This window comes from Mycteria americana, chromosome 22 (assembly GCF_035582795.1).
Source record: "Mycteria americana isolate JAX WOST 10 ecotype Jacksonville Zoo and Gardens chromosome 22, USCA_MyAme_1.0, whole genome shotgun sequence".
In the NCBI taxonomy this organism is placed as follows: Eukaryota; Metazoa; Chordata; class Aves; order Ciconiiformes; family Ciconiidae; genus Mycteria; species Mycteria americana.
The window spans coordinates 5,658,663-5,677,586 of NC_134386.1; the positions used below are offsets into that span (position 1 = coordinate 5,658,663).

The 18,924-nt window shown below is 53.6% G+C and overlaps 2 protein-coding genes across 3 annotated transcripts in view; one reads left to right on the forward strand and one right to left on the reverse strand.

The window, feature by feature from the left end:
• Positions 1 to 889: 889 nt before the first annotated feature.
• Positions 890 to 3,439, forward strand: CDK5R1 (cyclin dependent kinase 5 regulatory subunit 1). Its single transcript, XM_075523133.1, has one exon. The coding sequence runs from the start codon at positions 985 to 987 to the stop codon at positions 1,876 to 1,878; it is 894 nt and encodes a 297-aa protein (XP_075379248.1). The 5' UTR covers positions 890 to 984; the 3' UTR covers positions 1,879 to 3,439.
• A 1,189-nt stretch (positions 3,440 to 4,628) lies between these two features.
• The window catches only part of MYO1D (myosin ID), a 196,340-nt gene continuing 182,044 nt past the window's right edge, over positions 4,629 to 18,924 (reverse strand). For both annotated transcript variants that reach the window (XM_075523120.1, XM_075523119.1), the window contains exon 22: positions 4,629 to 6,417. In XM_075523120.1, the coding sequence (XP_075379235.1) occupies positions 6,261 to 6,417 (157 nt within the window). In that variant the 3' untranslated portion in view covers positions 4,629 to 6,260. The remainder of the gene's footprint in view (positions 6,418 to 18,924) is intronic.

The following is an 18,924-nucleotide window of genomic DNA, read 5'->3' on the forward strand; positions in this document are numbered from 1 at the left end:
GCCGCGCTTGGCCGGTTTCGGCGCGGTCTGTGCCGCGGCGGAGCCGCCTTTGAGCGGCGCTGCGGGTTGTGCGGGGCCGCGGCGGCCTCGTGTCGCCGGTGCTTCCCCAGCCGGAGCCGTTCCCTGGCCCTGCGGGAAAGGGGTGCCCCTAACCCAGGCACGGGGGCTCCGAGCCGGGCGCTGGCCACGGCTTTACCGGGCAGCTGGTCCCCGCGGGGCCGCGGCACCGGCGGGCCCACGCGCCGTCCCTCGGCCTCCCGTGGGCGCGCAGGGGCTGCCGGCGCCTTGCTCAAAACCCGTCCCGGCCGCTGAGGCCCCGCACCGGGCATCCCCTACCCGCCGCCGCCGCTGCGAGCGCTGGACCCCGGCCCCTCGGCCCGGCGTTACCCGCCGAGCGGCCGCGCGGGGCGGCGGAGGGAAGCCGGGGCGCGGCCGGGGGCTCGGGGCCGGCGGGGCCGGGCAGGCGGCGCTTCTAGGTTCGAATTGTTGGGTTTCTTCATATTTTTCTGTGGTTTCTTATTTCCCCCCCCCGCCGGGCTGCCCGGCCCCGGCCGAGGGCTCGCCGCCTTGGCCCCGCGGTGGCCGCTCCCGGCCGGAGCCTGCGCCGGGACCCCCGGGCGGGGCCGCGCGTGCCGCCGGGGCGGGGCCAGCGGGGAGCGGGGGCGTGGCCTGGGCGGTGGCGGGGCGGGGCCGCCGCCGTCCGGGGGGCAGCGGAGGGGCGTGGCCTGGGCGGTGCGGGGGGGGGGGGCGGCCCCGCCCCGCCCCTTTCCCGCCGGCGCGGCGGGCGCACGTGGCGGCGCGGGGCGGGGCGGCGGGGGCGGCGGGCGCGCGCACTGCGCCGCCGGGAGCGCGCGCGGCGGCGGGGCGGGGCGAGGCGCGGCGCTGAGCGGCGGCGGCGGCGGAGCGGGCAGCGAGCGCGGGGCCGCGCCGGGGGCCGGGGCCGGGGCCGGGGCGGGCGGCGGGGCCCGCCGGTCGGCCGGCGCCATGGGCACGGTGCTGTCGCTGTCGCCGAGCTACCGGAAGGCCCCGCTGTTCGAGGAGGGGGCGGCCACGGTGGGGCACTACACGGCGGTGCAGAACAGCAAGAACGCCAAGGAGAAGGGCCTGAAGCGGCACTCGCTGATCTCGGTGCTGCCCTGGAAGCGCATCGCCGCCGTCTCCGCCAAGAAGAAGAGCTCCAAGAAGGTGCAGCCCAACGGCGGCTACCAGAGCAACGTGACCCACCTCAACAACGAGAACCTGAAGAAGTCGCTCTCCTGCGCCAACCTCGCCACCTTCGCCCCCCCGCCGCCCCCCGCCGCCGCCGCCGCCGCCCTCGCCTCGGCGCAGAAGGCGCCGCCGGCCGCGCCCGCCGCCGCCGCCGCTACCCCGCGCCGGGTCGTGGTGCAGGCGTCCACCAGCGAGCTGCTGCGCTGCCTGGGCGAGTTCCTCTGCCGCCGCTGCTACCGGCTGAAGCACCTCTCGCCCACCGACCCCGTCCTCTGGCTGCGCTCCGTGGACCGCTCGCTGCTGCTGCAGGGCTGGCAGGACCAGGGCTTCATCACGCCGGCCAACGTGGTCTTCCTCTACATGCTCTGCCGGGACGTCATCTCGGCCGAGGTGGCCAGCGACCACGAACTGCAGGCAGTGCTGCTCACCTGCCTGTACCTCTCCTACTCCTACATGGGCAACGAGATCTCCTACCCGCTCAAGCCCTTCCTGGTGGAGAGCTGTAAGGAGGCCTTCTGGGACCGCTGCCTCTCCATCATCGACCTCATGAGCCCCAAGATGCTGCAGGTCAACGCCGACCCGCACTACTTCACCCAGGTCTTCGCCGACCTCAAGAAGGAGAGCGGCGCCGAGGAGAAGGGTCGGCTGCTCATCGGCCTCGACCGGTGAGCGCCCGCCGCCCGCCCGCCTGGCCCCGCCGGGCACCGGGGCTGCTCCCGGCCCCGGCCCCGCCCGGACACGCTTCGCTCGCCCCGGCCCGGCTCGGAGCCGCTGCCCGGGGGCTTTTCCAGGCGGGGAAGGGCGGGAGCGGCTGCCGCTGCCCCGGGCCCGGCCCGGGGAGGGGGGGCGGGGGGGATCCGGGGGGCGCCGTCCGCCGCCGGACCGGAGCGCAGAGCCCCGGTCCCCCCCCCCCCCGGCCGCTGCTTCCCAGCCGTCGCCCCCTCCCCGCCCTGCGGGCCCGGGGACGCGGCGGCTCCGCCACCGGCTCGATCTCGGCAAATGGCGGGGGGGGGGGGAACCCCCGCGCCCAGCCCCGACCCCCGCGGCCGGGGCGGTGGAGCGGGCGGAGCGGAGCGGGGCTCCGCGGGCTGGCGGCGGGGGCGGCCCCGGCTCTGCGGCCTCAGCCCCGGGTGCGGGGCCGGGCACCGCATCACCGGGACAAAGACCAGGTAGGGGGGGAAAGGAGGAAACACGAAAAAAAAAAGAAAAAAAAATGCTCGGAAGGCTTCACCGGAGGCGGCTGAACGGGGCGATCGTGACTTACCGGCCCGGAGCAGCCGGTAACGGGACAGAGACGCGGCCCGGCCCCCGCCTCCTCCCTCCCCTTTATTTATTTTCTTTGAAGAGACTCGAATTTCCCGAGCGGGTCTGGGTTAAGGGAAATAACCGCTACTGTGTCATGACATCAATGTGAAATGTCTTGTTCCCATCGTGCACTGATCATGAGTATTGTGTAAAGGATCTACTTGAGTGTGCAAGCAAGGAAAGAATCTACATGCTGCTATATGAATACTTGGAACAAAAAAACCCCCACAAACTCCTAACCTACGGGGGGGGAAGAAAACCCTTCTTTATTCTTTCATTGTTGCTTTTACAGTGGTATTGCGCATGCAAACAGGAGCATTTTGTGTCTTCAAAAAAAAAAAAAGGAAAAAAAAACACTTTAAAAAATAATAATCAAAAGAAAAACCTTAACGAGAGATGGCTGTAAAAATTACACCCATGCACAAAGACCTGACACCACCCGATGCCGCAGTCTTGAGCTGGTATTCCCTTATCAGGCCTGGGGACTGATAAGTTTTTTTGGTTTTCATTTTTCTTTTCTCCGTGTGCACAGTTCTAGTTTAGTTCTGGTCCATTGGGCGTTAAACTTGCAAATGAGAGGGAGAAATAACGTGCCATTTATTTTTATTTTTTACTTTTCACTTGAAGCTCTTCATCGCTGTACATTGGACCCTGCTAATGATACATGTGTACGTACGTTTTTTTAGTGCAATCTCTTCTGTAGATCTTTGTTGACCAAATTGGTGGGTATTGTTACTTATTAATTTATATTTGTCTCATTTTGTATGTATGTGTATAGTGTGTTTGTAAGTATGTGTGGTTTATAACCTGACCGACTGTGTCATGGGGCTCAGTGTGCCTGTAATTTAATCCCCTCCCCTTATTTTTATTTATTTTTGTACTGTGCTGATTAAATAAAAATGCACTGACCATCCATTACACGGCAGCGGTTCGTGGCGGAGTCTTTTCTGCAATCCCACACCTCCTTCGCGGCGTTGGGAAATTGGATTTGCCTTGACGAAAGAGGGGTTTAACGCAGCCGCGGGTTTAATCGCGTTACCGGCGCCGGGGTCACCCCTTCGCTGGGGGCTGGCGGGGCCCTGCGAAGCGTCGCGGGGCGAGGAGAAGCATCGTACCCGGCACGCGAGAGGGGAAAAAGCGGGTTATTGGGACGCCAAAACTCCACTTTCCATCACGAGCATCATCTTCCCCGAGCCACCGCGCCAGTCAGAAACTGGCACCGCCATAGTGGGATGCAACTAAATTTTTTTTTTTTTTTTTAATTTATTACAGTGAATTATGTAAACAAAATCCCAGGTCCATTATAGTAGGTTTTTTTCTGCTCTTTTACACATTAAAATATCAGCGATTAAAAAAAAAAAAGTTCATTGCATTATCGCCCCAGGCTGAAAATCAAAATTCAATTTAGAAATAGTTAATTTATGGGAAAAACAGGAATATATATATATATATATTTTATATATTTTTATATATATAAAACCAGAGCAGGAACAGATAATATATTTTATAAAGACACATTTCATCACATATAATATTGCCATCTCGTAGTATTAGAAATTTCCTAAACCTGCGATTTATTGCCGTCCATCATGATTCGATACAACCATTTCGTTGGAGGGATAGCGTATAAAAGTGCTGATTAAATCTCCTGCCACTACCTTGCCTACGGGTTAGTGTTACTGGGGGGACGTCTGGACTAGTAGATATAAAAAGCGAGAAGTGCAAATAGAAAGGCACAGCAACGACGAGGGTTTTCCTTCTGGTGCTTCCCCGGGAGGACGCAAACAGGAGCTGGGGCGTCCCACGGCTCCAGCGTTGCCATTGCTCCTGCTGAGGAGCTGGTGCTGGGATTAAATGAGGCGCTGGAGGGTCCTTGGTGGTCCCAGCCGCCCGCCCGCGTGTGCTCGGCAAGGTCAGGAGCTGTCGCTGGGGTGGGACGTCGCCTCCAGGCTCCTGGTGGCCGCAGCGGTGGTGGGTGACTCGCGTTTGCCAGCATCTGGAAGAGCTTCTTCCCGAGGACTCGGGGCAGACCTGATGCGCAGAGCCCTCCTGCGCAGGACCCCGCTGTGCAGCCCAGAGCTGCTTACCGGGCGCAAGCTCCGGCTTGGGGGAGGGCTCCGGCATGGGGCCTCCCTGGCAAAGAGCACGGGGGGATTAAGCTCGTCCCACTAAAATACAGCTCTAGAGCTTCTCTGCACTCGAGGTGCCCCTTGCCCTCGGGTCTCGGTGGTGGTCAGGCACTAACGCTGCAGCGACCTGTCCCTACGCCCCGTGTCCACGGCATGGCTTTGGGAAGCCTGTCCTTGACGGGTCGTTAGGTGAAGAGCTTCTCCCAGGCTTTCCGATTCCTAAAAAGCTCAATTAAACAAGCGCTCCCTGTTGGCCAGCTGGGCTGGAGACAGGTGGGTCACTACGCAGATCCCCCCGCATCTAACGGGCTGGAAATCCTGACCTGACCAGCAGTGCCAGGACTCGGTACACCTAATCCCACAGCCCCACAATGTCGCACGGCCTCCTCCGCTCAAAAACCACAGCAGCAGCCTGATACACAGTGGAAATAAAAAGCCTGTTAGTATATACGGCCCTCCCGTGAACACCAAGCTGAAGGTTATCTGACGCGGGCGCCGCGCAGCAGGGAACCGTGATGCCACCAGACAAGCCAAGGTGACGCACCACGTCCCAGCATCCAACACCCGCAGCCGGGAAGACCCAGGAAAACTCTTCGAAGGGAGCAGCCTGGATGTTTGCAGTCGGGTTTGTGCTGCTGCCCCTCGCCTGGCGCGGACGGACGTGCCCGGAGTTAGCGTTAAATAGTGCAAAGCGAGGGAGCCGCGGCCTCGGCCCCCAAGCGCCACGTCTTGCTAGAATAACCCACCGGCAGCGGGTCCTTTCAGCCCTCCCTGAACCTCACTGCTGGGACTAACAGGAAGCCACGTGGATCATCTAAAAATTCAGCAAGGCCACTTAGTCCAAATGGGAACCCACCAGATTTTTGGGTGACCAGAGAGGGTAATTAAGGCAAAAGCAATGCAGGATTAAAAAAATAAAACCTCTGCGCCGTGAATCCCACTCTCCTTTCCGCTGGTGGACCTGTCTCCAACCGAAGTGCCTTGATGGGTTAATGAACGCCAGGCAGGAAAGCAGCAAGTCTAGCGGTGCGTGTCCGTGTACCATCCCAACTCCGCGCGTGCCGGCAGGGCTGGAGGAGTGCAGGGTGTCTCCCTGGCGTGGGAAGCCAGCCCTCCTTTCCAAACCTGGCTCCGGTTCCGTCGGGATTTGGTCTTACGGGACCAGACTCCCTGAGCCGGGTATCTTTGGTTCCTCCGGTGGAGGCTGCGTAATATTGAAAAACGACACACAAAAAAGAAACACAGAAGGGAATAGCGGAGAGGGTTTAAGAAATCAATGTGGGAAAGGGAGGAAAGGGTGCAAGTACCTATGAATGCTTTTTTTGGACTAATTCAGAAGCACTTTCCTGATATTCTGGCCTGTTTTGTAAGATGGATACAGGTCACCGGCTATTTTAAGCCTTCATTGCATGTGGTAGTAACACCCTCTCCTGAATTTGGGTTTGCTAAACCTCTAGCTTTAGAGATCTTTTTAGGCGCATGACCAAGTCACAGCTGAGCATCTCTAAATTAATCCCCTTGAAAAGTCCAAGGCACGGGGAGGGCGATCAAAGCCCCAGTCCGTCTTTCCTCCGCTCTCTCTCTCTCCGGGCTCGCTGCGCCGAGCGGAGGGGGATGCTAATTCCCCGGCACGCAGAGGATGAAACCGGAACGATGCCTGGTGAAATCCGGTTGGGATTGGTTAATCTTGGTTTCCACGGAGACGGTGCATTTCCGCCCGTGCAGGCTGCACTGGACCGGGTTGGTGACGCTGACTTGCAGAGCGCGCTTCTCGCTGCAAAGGCAAAAGGGAAAAGAGGAGTCAGGCAGGAGGGCTGGGATGCGCCTGGCACCGCTGCTCAGACCTCGGTGCGAGGCAGGGAGAGGTGTTTTCGGGTCAGGACGCATCCTGCGTCAAACCGAGCGCGCTGCCTTAAGCCAAGCCTCAGCCCTAAGCCCAGCTTTCGGGCTCGGTTGAGCCCCGCTCCCGCACGTGAAGGTCTCCCACACAGGGACTTTGGCATCGGGATCAGTGCCGATGGGGGAATGTCGCTTCACGGGCAAAGCAAAGGCCGGGTCTGCTGCCAGCTCGGCCACCCGCTGGCTGAGTGACCTCGCGAGCAATCACTCCTGTCTCTGTAATTACAATAATGATGAAATCCCTTGTTCTGAGCTCAGAGATTAAAAGTACAGCATGAAATAGCTAAAAGAATCACAGGCAGGGTTGGGTTTTTTTTTTTAACTCCCTCTCCAGGCAGACAGACTGACTGACAGACTGACCGACCACGCAGCCCCCTGGGGTCGGAGCGCCCTGAACGGAGGCAGCGGCTGGCTGGGAACAGGCGCTGGGACAACACTGTGTCACTGCAAGCCATTCCCCAGTTTTTTAACCCTTTAACCCAGCTTTGGTGCTGAAAATGATTCTCACGAGTGAAATCAGGAGTTTCTGCCACCCAAGTTCATTTTTGCTCGGCTGTTTGGGTCACTGCCAGCGGAGGACGTCAGGACAGCATGGCCAGATGGCCGCCCATCTCTGCTCCAGCCAAGCCAGGGTCAGGGATGGCCAGCAAGGATGTCCCCCTTTGCCAGAGGCCATAAAAGCCACTATTTTATGTCACAAATAACTTCCCTTGGGCTGGAAGCAGAGGCATGCCCGGCTGCTCCCGTGGGCTGGGGACGGAGATGAGGTGCGGCCAAGCTGATGCCAAGCTGATGCACGAGCTCCGGCCGTGAGCCCTTCGGCCCAGCAAAGGGCAGGCGTCGCGAGGCGGGAGCGGGAATTTGCAGAAGCGCCTGCAGCAGAGCCGGCCGCCCGAGCCACCGCCAGCCTGGGCAAAGGGGAAGAGAGATCCAGGGACGTGGCCTTTGGGATCTCTCTCCTGCAACCTCACCCGCACTTCAAATTCCTGAATTTCCAGCATTTCTTAGTATAATATTGAGTGGTTTAAAGACTCAGTGGCATCGACTCCACCGCCTCTCTTGATGCTCTAAGTACACGGAGGAGGATGTGCTGGGTTTCTGTTTTGCCGTGTTCAGCTTCCAGACCCGAGGTCTTGCCTTGCTTTAGCTGTTACAGGCTGCTGTCACTGACGCAGCCTAAGTCCTTCCTGCAGCACAGGCTTCGTTTTCACTTCGTTAAGACTGTTCAGGAGGCGTCACATCCCATAAGCCGCCTCTTATGCTGCTTCCAAATAATTAAGATGTTCACCGCTTCCATAAAAATGTTGGTTGGAGGGGTACTGGCAGGGCAGCAGTGCACAAAGCCCTCATGTTGTCCCAGGTATTTAATACTTATTTACTCTTGCCTCAGTGAGTTGAGGCTAAAATCCCTGCTTAGTTTGCTATTTTTACCGTGTCTTAGCAGAACGAGCCGCATATGCAGAGGAGCTTCTCGGAGATTCCTGCCATCGTGGGTTTGGAGAGCAGGTTTAGCATCAAGTGTCTGCAACAAGGGTAAGTGCCAACGACTTCCCTTCTCTCCCACAGCCCTCATCAAATTATAGGTAAGAAAATAGAGGGTCTGTCGCTGTTGATAGTCAAACTCTGTTGACCCTTTTGCGCAGCCATAAGCAGCCCAAACCAGGGGAGAGGAATGTCATTAACCTGAATTTTGACCACAAGCAGGACCCGTGCCTGGAAATCAGAAGGTCCTTGATGTATTTTGAGCCCTGTGGCTGTGGGACCTTCAGCAAGAAGCTAAATCTCTCTAGGTCCCAGCTCCTGCTGGAATGAGGGGAATCAACTCAACACATGTCTACGTGAAGCTAACATTGTCCTGGGATAGTGGGCTCTGGAGAAGATGCTCTGATCTTCGCTCCATGTAACATTCCCATTAAATAAGGGCTTCAATTCCCCCACCACGTTTTCCAGATCCCACCACGACGGTAATCATTCACTCTTGACCATATGTTGCTTTTCTCCATGTGAGAAGAGGTTTCAGCCTCAAAACCTTTTGTTGGGGGAGCAGGACAGCTCTTGAATGGCATCCGAAGAGCAATCCACGTGGGGATTTGCAAATCCACATTAGGGATTACAAACCCCGTCCTCGGTCTTCCTCGCTAGGCAATGCAACGCTGAACCCGGCCACCAGCTCCACAAGCAGCTCGATGTGCTGGGACCTTGAGTCTCTTGGGTGCTGCTCCTGTGCTTGGTCAATCGCCAACAAGGAAGAGGTTGGAGGAAATGCCAGTTTGCTTTCCAGTCCATCAGTCACATCAGCATCACACCTGTTAGTGCAGCGGCAAAAAGGGGAGATGACAGCTGCTGGCTGCCCTGGAGTAAGAGGGTTTTATTGACCGAAAGGGAGAAAACAGCTGCCTGCATCAGCCAATAAACCGGACCAAAAGACCTTCCAAATCACACTGCTACAACGAGATATTCCCAAGTAGCACAGCTGGGGAGATGCTTCCCCATGTTCCTGCAGAATTGACATCCCAAAGGAAGAGCCTGAGATGGAGATGGTCCAGCGTAATCCTGGAAGTCCAACAAAGTTTTCATAGACAAGGGCAACACACAGTGAAAATACCCTTTGGGGATCACTGGTGCTCCGCAAGACACTGAGCAAGACACCGATGGCAGCAAAGGCAGAGACAAGTCCCACTTCCACTCAGACTTGGGCTAAAAACTGAGTTTTCACTGCATAATCCATCCCACCACGGTACTTTGCTCTTCCACCTCTCCATCTCAATAAGATGATTCAGCCAGGAAAAGGTTGTTAAGGTGAAATTAAGGTGGAAGAAAGTTTGCACTATTAAATTTCAAGCTTGGAAACACACATCTATTCACCATCCATGCTTTAATTCCTTAAGCATTTCAATGGTTGTTAGTATTTAAGGAATATTTATGAACTTACTAATTACTTACTAATCTTCTGGCCTTCTGACAATTTAAAGGATCAACTGGGTTTCGTATTAGAGGTGGAAGACCTTGTCATTTAAAGACTTAAGGGCAGAACTGAACGTATTTATGACTATTCTGTGGCTGAAGACACAGTCACCGCACAGAGAGCTAAGTGACATGCCCAAGGTCACAGAAAACAGTGTCAGAATTAAGAGCTAAACCCAAATTCTCCAACTTTCAAGATCTGTCCACAGCAGCCCAAATGCCAGTCTCTTCTTTCATCCTGTAGATCTACTTGATTCAAGGATCCTGCGTTGGTTCAGACCCGGTTTCTTACCAAGAGCAACGTCCAAGCTCGCCCCTCCATTCAACAGGCAACGACTGCCTGCACGTTACATCCTCAAAAGACAGCTGGAAAGTTTTTGCTGTCTGGAGAAGACCCTTGCCCTCATCCTTTTGCTTTCATCCCCCTCGTACATACCGCATCCCAGCACCCCGCGGAGGTGCCGTGTCTGCCGACGGGAGAGCCCTCCCCTGCAGAGCCAACAGCGGGATGGCCGGGAGCCTCCGGAGCTGTCACTAGATTGACCCTTACTACAGGCTGCCCAGGAGAATTTGTTCCAGACATCAGCCTCTATTTTAGTAAGTCCTTAACAGGCTTCCGAGACACTTCTGCCGTCTCTCTTGTACAGACACACGTTCAGGAGACCACCTACAAGACGTCAGAGCTCATGTAGGTACCAAGCACAGCTCTGCCGAGACCAGCCCCGTCTGATGGCAGGTTTGGCTCTTCACCAAGCCCTGACGTAACCTGCACACCGACAGAAGTCAAGTCAATTAGGACAAAATGACGGATGCTGCTGCCGGGCATCTTCTGGGAAATAAAATTACTTATTTTTAACAGTGATTCCATTACAAGAGACAGCGAGATGAGAGCACTGGCCGAGACTCTGCCAGCTCCCAGCATCCAGGCGTGAAACTGCCTGGAAAAGCGTAAAGGGGAAAAAGGGAGCTTTCGTGGGAAAGTCAGGATCAATCCCAGCACTGCTCCAGTCCTGCCATGGAACCACATGATAATTTCTGTATATAATAAACCACATGATAATAATTTCTGTATATAATAAACACCAATGTGTTGGTGTTTTCTGAAAGCACAGGTCTTTTTATGTAACTGCAAACAATATTTTTGGGTGGAAACGGCCTCTCTCGACATCCTGGCAGTGCAAGCCGGCCCACTGTGCAGGCTGGGGCTTCTCTTTGCTCTTTGGATTTCGTGGCTCAGTGAACTCTGCAGGACTGGGTAACTTCTCTTCCTTCATCTGCTCCAAGCCATCCTAGCACGCAAAGTGCCTTTATCAGCTCACTTCCCTCATCTATTGACTCGGGCTCATTAGAGGAGTTAATGGCAAATAGTGGAGGCGATGGCTCCGGGTACGAGCGCGCGCGTGTGCGCGAAGCACCGCGAGCACCGCGTGAACAGCGTCTGCGTGGAGAACCACATCACGGAGCGAGAGCATCATTAGAAATACAGCGCGAGCGGATTAGACACCCGGGTAAACGCTGGCAAAAGGGAAACCAGCAGAGAAGAGATGACTCCAAGTGGAAGCAGACTACTGGCCCATGAAATATTAGAGTTTTGACTGAGCATTTAATCTAGGACCTCAGGGAAAACACAAGCCAAGTAGCGCATAAATGGCCACAGACATCTGTCAGCGCTGTTGATAATACAAAAGCATCTATGTCGCCAGTAAGTGGTGGGAAGCAGAATGGTGAAGGGAAAGAGTGGAGAAAGATCAGAGGGAGTTTCTGCGAAGACAGCGGGGTAAGACTAGAAAGTTAAACAAATGTATTGTTAAATAAATGTTAAACATATGAGATGCTTAAAGGCAAACACAGGCGACCTGGAATGCCTTGCAAGGAGCTGTAATAGGCATGAAAATACAGCAAAGCACTCGTCGGTGAGGTGTTCGTCGTTTGTAGCTGTGAGCTCCAGCAGGAAGCGCAGTGGGCTGCAGCGACCGCGGCACACGCCGTGCCCAGGGACAGCGGTACCCAGCCACGGCCCGGGGTGCTCCGGAGATGCAGCCCCATCGCTCACAGGGCTGGGAAGACGGGAGGAACGGGCAGTTTGTGGCAGATTGTCCTGGGTCTTTAAATGAGGTGCTGCCTGCCTATGGACGGAGCTAATGCAATCACGGAGCAGGAAATAAGTTCTTTTTAGGAAGCAAAATTTGGGTAGAAGATGGTAAAGCCGAGTACAGTAAGTGCCTGATTTTCACGACAACAAACCAGAGGGATTTGAATGAGGCTAAGCATGCAATGCAGCGTGAAACGAGGGCTCAGCAGTAATAACCTAAATGGGATGTATTCCAGTGGGGATTTTTTTAAACGATCAAATCTTTCTAGAGTTTAGATCAAGGCCTCTTTCTGGAAAGGCAGGCATCACTGTGGACTGGTTGGTTAAGGCTTCAAGAGAGCGTGCAGCTGCAAACAAGATGTTAGGAAGCATTAGGAGCAGGACGGAGAATACTGAAAAAATTGTAACACCTTATATAAGTCAGTGCTGCAGTCTCATCTGGGTACCGGCTGCAGCCTTTGAGGGGGTTTGGCATTGAAAAAAAATACAAAAAGGCTCACAGATGAAGGGAAGCTATAAAAAAGAAACCAAAAAAGCAGCAGCTATATTCTGCATGAAGAAAACACGTAAGAAGCGAAGAGAGAAACTAGAGAAGTCTAAAAAAAGACAGCTTTCAAGGCTCTGCTTCCTAACAACAGCCAAAGAGACACACAGTAATACTGAGAATTTCAAGGTGGGTTAAAATAGTTTTCCAGGCAATGTGCAATCTCGCTGCTGTGGATCGCTCCAGGCTGTGGCGCTCACTGCTACTGGGTGGCATAGAGGTGAGAAAAAAATGAGCAGGGTCTAAAACGACTTTGGATATAATATAGGTAATAAACATTTACATATCTGAGTTACAACAGGTGTCATTTTTGGAAAAGATAAGTGTCTTCTGCACGAGGGTTTAAAGCACACTGGCTGTGCAGGCTGCATATTTGGCAGGGGAGGGATGGGGGAGATATATCTTGTCTGACCACTCGTGGTTTTCTGCCACTTGCAGGACAATGATACTGGGGATATGTGGGCTCAAAGGAAAAGTTATAGTTCTCATTGTGAAAATTAACCCCACAATAGCTTAAACGGAGACAAAAATAGGAAAATCTACTTTCTCAACCTGTACAAGCGCAAAACCCGCACTGAAACCTCATCTGCATTTTCTGTCACCCCGGCTGTAACCTCTCAGCTTTGCACGAGGAGCAAAGTCGAGAGAGCCGCTCCGTGCGCAGGGCCGGCGTGGTCCAGGCTGTCGGCGGCCGGCTGCGAACAGAAGCATCCCCTGCTTTGGGGAGCTGGGGCAAGCGCCGTCCCTGGGGAGCCACGGCATGAAGGGCATCACATGTAAATAATCCTGGGTGGATATTTTATTCCAGGGAGAGAGACGTCCTGCTGCAAGTATTCAGAGCCCGCGGGCTGCCGGCGCTCCGGCACGCTCCATCTTTGTTCTCCTGCTGCCTCTCGGGGGGGCAGTGACATTTGAAGCGTGCGCAGCTTCAAAGCACGGGGTCCCACTTCCAGAAGGGATTTACGCACTTGCAGCATAAATTTCCCTAAGTAAGATGCGGATGATTTTGACAGCATCGTCCCTGTGACTCCTTGGCTCACTTCATCCTTCTTTGCTCTGCTCAAAGCCCCTGCCATCCGAGGGAGAAAACACCTTTTCCCGTCCAGCTCTTATTAAAACACCCTGGCTCACGTAGCTACAGGTTAAAAGCAATGATTTACTATCCTGTGTACCGAGAAAATAATTTAATGTCCTCTTTGCCTCCTCGCACTGGCTGCTGGACTGTATTAGCACTGCCAAAGGAAATCCCCCTCTACCCAGCGGTCCCTTCTTAGTGCAGCCCTGAAGCTGCAGCTGGCAGCACTCTTCATCCCATGGGTTTGGTTACCAACACCGAGAAGCCCAGGGTGAGGAGATTAATTGGAACCCATTTTCGGGTGCAGATCACTGCTCTCTGCTCATACTCAAGAACAGCTGGATCAGCAGGGGATGAACACGCGTGGTAGGTAGCGTGCCGCTCATTCAGCATGTGCTGCATTACTCGCATGTGCGCCGAAGGGACACGACAACATCCTAAACCACAACGGGTTTTCAAAATCTGCCTTGTGAAACCCTCTCTGAGGTCTCACACAGCGAAAGCATGAGACAAACAGGATGTTTTCTCAAACTGTTACTTGCTTTTTAGAGACGTGGGTTGCTTGCGTTGTAGAGCTCTTCTGTATCAGGTGGTCTTGGTGGAGATGAGACATTAAGATGGATCAAAGCTATGGAAAAGAGAGACTGCAAAGAAGTCAGACACAAATAAAGGAGATCTCAAGTCGGGATCAAAAGGCGAGTTTCCATAGGCGAAGGTCAGAACAAGTCCTCCAGGCATTTTAATGCCAAGAAAGGTCACCTGAGTTAAGCACGGCTCTGGCAGGTCCTTTCTCACTGTATGATTTTTCAAAATTATCTGCAGTCAAGTGACACTTGATACCGTGAATTTTTTTCAGCCTTCAAAACCAGAAAATGTTTATGGCATATTTCTAATACAGTTTTGTACCTTGTGGCCTATGTTCAGGCAAATCACCTCAGAAGCTGGAAGAAGTGGCTTTTCAAAAGCAATTTTTTAATCTGCAAGAGAAGGACCAGGCTACAAACTGCAATCCCACGTCGTTCCATTGAAAACTCAACCACTCCACTTAAAAAGTGGCTTTCAATCTTTTCTGGCTCAGACTTGAGCATGTGTCATTTTTCTCTGCAGCTCACACTGACATCTATTTACCAGCGCAAACCACAGAGCCGCTCGCCTTCGGTTTTGGGAACCATACAGTACCACATATTACAGCATCATGCTAGGGAGTTGCGTCAGCAACTCTATTTTTGCCCTTTTAATAAGAAACAAGATTTGTTAATATCTGTATATTCCCAGTGAAAAGTGCTACATATGTCCAATGGCACACAGCAAGGCAAAAGCCAAGTCAGCTATTAATACTCTGGTCTGCTGGTGTCCGGCCGGTGCACCGAGATGGTTCCTTTTATTCATGTCTGAACCGTAAAAGCCACTTTCCTAAGAAGAGAGGAGCTGCCACAACACTGATGTGCTTTCCTCATGATGTGTCTGCGGTATATTCCTTCCCCTCTAGCTGAGGTGTAAACCTAGTCCATTAAATGTTTGGCGCTCTCATTCTTACGATGCATTTATTCCTACTCGAACCCAGGGTCAGGGGGTCCCAGAGCAGCGCCGGCGAGCTGCGGTTCGTTCTTCATTTATTTAGTAACTGGGGCATTTGTGCATCCATCCTCGCTAGCCAGAGAGCGCTTTCCAGAAAGTCAGCAAGCTGTAAAAGACTTCTGTCTCTTCCAGCAAGCCCGTACGGTTCACGTGCTTCTGGGCAAAGGAGGATCCCCAGGGGGATGGGGCAGGAGCTGCTCCTCCCCTCTCCAGGGCTGTTCGCCTTCATCCGGAACTTGGGGTAACAGCCAGGTTTCAAAGAAAGGCCTAAGCAGCTAAAAAGCAGGTTAATAGGGGTCAGGTCCCAGCCAAACAGCCTCACTACCCACAGGGACTGCACCCCAAAGCTCTTATTTTATGGTGGGAAAGCCCCAAAAAGTGGTTTTGAGATATCACTTTGCAAGCACCCTGCACGGTGTACCCTAACATCCCCTTTCCTCCATCCCTGGGAAATTTGATTGAAATAAAAAGTGAACGTAATTATCCCATATCACATGAAATTCAAGAAAGGGATCAAAAACTAATCGAAGCTTCATGCTCCAGCTGAACCGGGGCAAACGCTCACCCACTCAACCCCCAAACCCCAGCCCTAACGCGACCACCGTCTCCAAGCTGAAGGCGTTGGACTTTGGGGTGGGAGCGATGCACTTTAGGCACGTAAGCTCAGCTATAAACCGTACCCTGATCTCGTTACCATACTTGGGCTATTAATCCCCTCCCTGCCCACCCCAGCGCAGGCACGCTGGCTGCGACCAGCAAGGCTTGGGCAGCACCGTCCCCCTGCCCGCAGCAGGCAGGAGGCATCGCGCTCCTGGGGCCGTTGCTGATGCTCCCTGCGTTCTGCTCCTGTTGAAGCTGAGAATTCATCCACACACTTCAAGTGGAGAAGTCTTGGTCTTTTTTTCTCTCCTCACGTCACCAGCATTCAATGCCTGTTGTAATTTATCCCTTACAAAGCGCTCGCTGAAGCTGGTCAATGGTTTTCTGGATGAAAAATGCACATTCACTTAAATAAGGTATTTCCTGGGAAATCTCATCAACAAAGCAGCTTTCAAAAAAAAAAAAAAAAAAAGCACACACAGTGCGTTACATACTTTATTCCTTCCAGCAGGCAAAATGAAAAATTTCCAGGCCCCTGAGTGGGGGTGGAGAAGGCAGCGCCTAACTAGATGGGTATTGACCTAACGCCCTAACAGGAGGCACCCCAACATGCCCCATGCCCAGCTCAAGTGCTCGGGACTGCAGCCGAAATCCCAAAAATCTAAAGGGAAAAGGAGCAGTAGGTGAAATCTAAAATCCACATACTGCTCCTTTTCCCTTCCCCGGTCACCGTGTGCAGTTTGATACTGTAGGAATGAAATGCCCTGAAAAATTCAGTGTAGTTTGCATTCTCTCTACAGCTAAGTTTTGCATCAAGTCTTCAGCACTCTGTAGATTTACAGACTGGCGATAAGCAACCACGTGGAGGAAAAGTGAAAAGATGGGGAGAGGCGGGCATGAGACACGTGGGGTTCATGGTACCCGCTGACGTGGGAGCGGGGTGGCAGGAGGGAAGGCGCCCACGTCGCTGCCGTCCTCTCAAGCACCCGTGAGGTTTCAGCAACAACACGAGAAGCAGCGTGTCATGCGGGGCTACCCCGGCAGCACCTGCCTCTGCAAGGAGCGGAAACCAGTTCTGGCGCAGAATTATGAAACGAGTGATCTCGTTAGGTAAGAAACAATTTCTACGGCTGTGTAACGTCCTCACTGCCGTGGTCTGCCCCGCCTACACGTGTGGTTCTGGTGTGCTTTGCGGCTCAGTTTACATCCTACTTAATTTTAGATAAACAGAGGAATTTAGTTTCTGAGGATGATGGTTACACACGTTATTGTCCGGCGACGTGTGCTGCTTGCCTTCATCTACTCAAACTGACCCAGTTCTCAACATCAACAGCTTTACCGGGATGCAGCACCAATATATAAACTACAGCTTCTTCTGAAGTCTCCAATTAGTCATATTTTCTCAGCTATTCTGGGTCCTGGCAAAGCTTTTGAGAGTCAGCTCTCATCCGGCTTTCTGCTTTAGTAGGAGCAAACGTGGCCACAAGACGCTGGAGCGTTACATATTTTATAAAAACCGCTACGCCAAAAATATGATTCAAAGTCCTTGGCTGGAGACAGAGTAAAAGCAGAACATCAGCTCATTCACGGGGTTATGCCAAGAATCCTGCATTATAAATGCACCAGCACATAAATAAAATAAGACCACTTAGGAAGATGAGTGCAGACTTGCTTCCCATTTAGGACACCATGGACCTCCATTCCCGGGCAGGCTGAGAAGCAGCGAAAGTCTTTCCTTACATTTTCTTTTCAGCTCCGGTCCTTGCCCTCACCCAGCCAGTGGGCTGAATTCACCGGACCCACATTTGTTGGGACGTAGGCAGCCCACATTTGCAATGTCCCTCCTGAAAGGATGCTCTTCGCCTGGTTAGCAGATGCTGATAAAATTCTGCTGGCTGAATTTTTGGAGTTTAAGGAAGGAAGAAATTTGGAAAAAAAATACTTCAAAGGGAATCCAGCACGTTTCAGTCATCTGGGACATATTTATTCAACTCCTGCAAGAATGTGAGGTGTAGGGAGCCGGTGGTGAGGACAATAAGTATGGTATTATTCAACTGTTTACCACTCAAATTTACAAGGGGGCAATAATTTTCTAGTATCAAACAGTGGTCAAAACAGCTGACGGGTGCATTACATTGGAAAACGATGCCACAGTCAAGTGCCGCTGTTGCCCTGTCATTTCCCTTCAATACAGACATAATCTATAGTCATCCCGACGGATGAGCAACTCTACCTTCCCCACTGGTACATGCAGGGCTGCGAATTAAACAGATATTTTTAGAGTCTGGCAGAGGTCCGAAGTCACAAAACGTGGGAAGCTGCCACTGACCTTCATAGAGATCCCCTAAAATTATTATAGAAATATCAGAAGTGTGCACACTTTTCAAGTTCTCTCTTTTGGGGTTTTTTTAATCATTCTTTGGGATCGACCTGTGCAAGTGAAACTGCCAGGAAGCCAGCGCAGTTAAGCGGGGGGGCAATTTGCTAAGGCAAAGCCCCAAGCTCGGCTTCTGCCGGCACTGAAGGCTGCGATGCCATCGGAGCTGCAGGAAACAAGCGGATCCAGGGATTCGCAGCCACGAGGACAACGGTGCGAGGGCTCTCCCCACACGCAGGGGCCGGGAAGCGAGGCTGCGTTGTCACATTCCACCCACAGCTCCGAAAGCTTTGGTTCAATAACGCCTCCGCGGGGCGGCCGTGCCGAGGACCTGGCTGTCATTGTCCCCAGCTGTCCTGGCTGCGCTCCTGCCCTGCAGCCCATGAAACACCGAGCTGCTGCGCAGGCAAACAGCTCAGCTCCATTATATTCTGCACACATCGCCGCTGAGCTCATTAAAGCCAGAGCTGGGAATTTAATGGGAGGGCTCTGACATCCCGGGGAACATCCACTGCCAGGTGCACTCGCTCGGCGCTGCACCGCGGCTTCAGCACGGGCATAATTCACCCGGCTCCCTTTGAACGGCGTGTGACAGCTCGTGTGTGCGTGCAGGGAGGGGGTGACGGAGAACGACTGCTTTTAGCACTACAGCTCTCAGTCACTATAGCAACCTGGATATTCATCATCCCATCTGATGCTTCATTTCTGCCAGCCAACCAGGGGCTGATGCAGAGCAACGAGAGATGGGTTCATTTACTGCCTCCTATGATTGCTGCTCGGTGCACCCCAGATAACCCCTGCATAAGCTAATTCTGCATGAATTCCCTTTTCTGAGGTTTTTTCTTTTAAAGTTTACTGGGGACGGTCCTGCTCACCACCGCTGCAATAGCAGAAGCACTGGCGCAGAGGACTTTCAGGCAGGGTGTCACCGTGACCTACTTACTTAGCGCAGGACGAGGTGACATCATGTTAAATTGCCAGTGGCTTCCCGGTCCTCTGGACCGCTCTGTCCAGTAGCGACGCTGAACTAGTCTGACCCCGACGGCAGATTTCTGACGAGCAGACACGTACCTCTGGCCGTCGGTATAACCTTGCTCTGTCAGCACGAGAGACGCCTCCCCTCCTCGGCTCCTCTGACCTGGAACAGCTGTG

Coding starts and splice junctions, on each gene's coding strand:
- CDK5R1 (XM_075523133.1), top strand. CDS start 985: ATGGGCACGGTGCTGTCGCTGTCGCCGAGCTACCGGAAGGCCCCGCTG.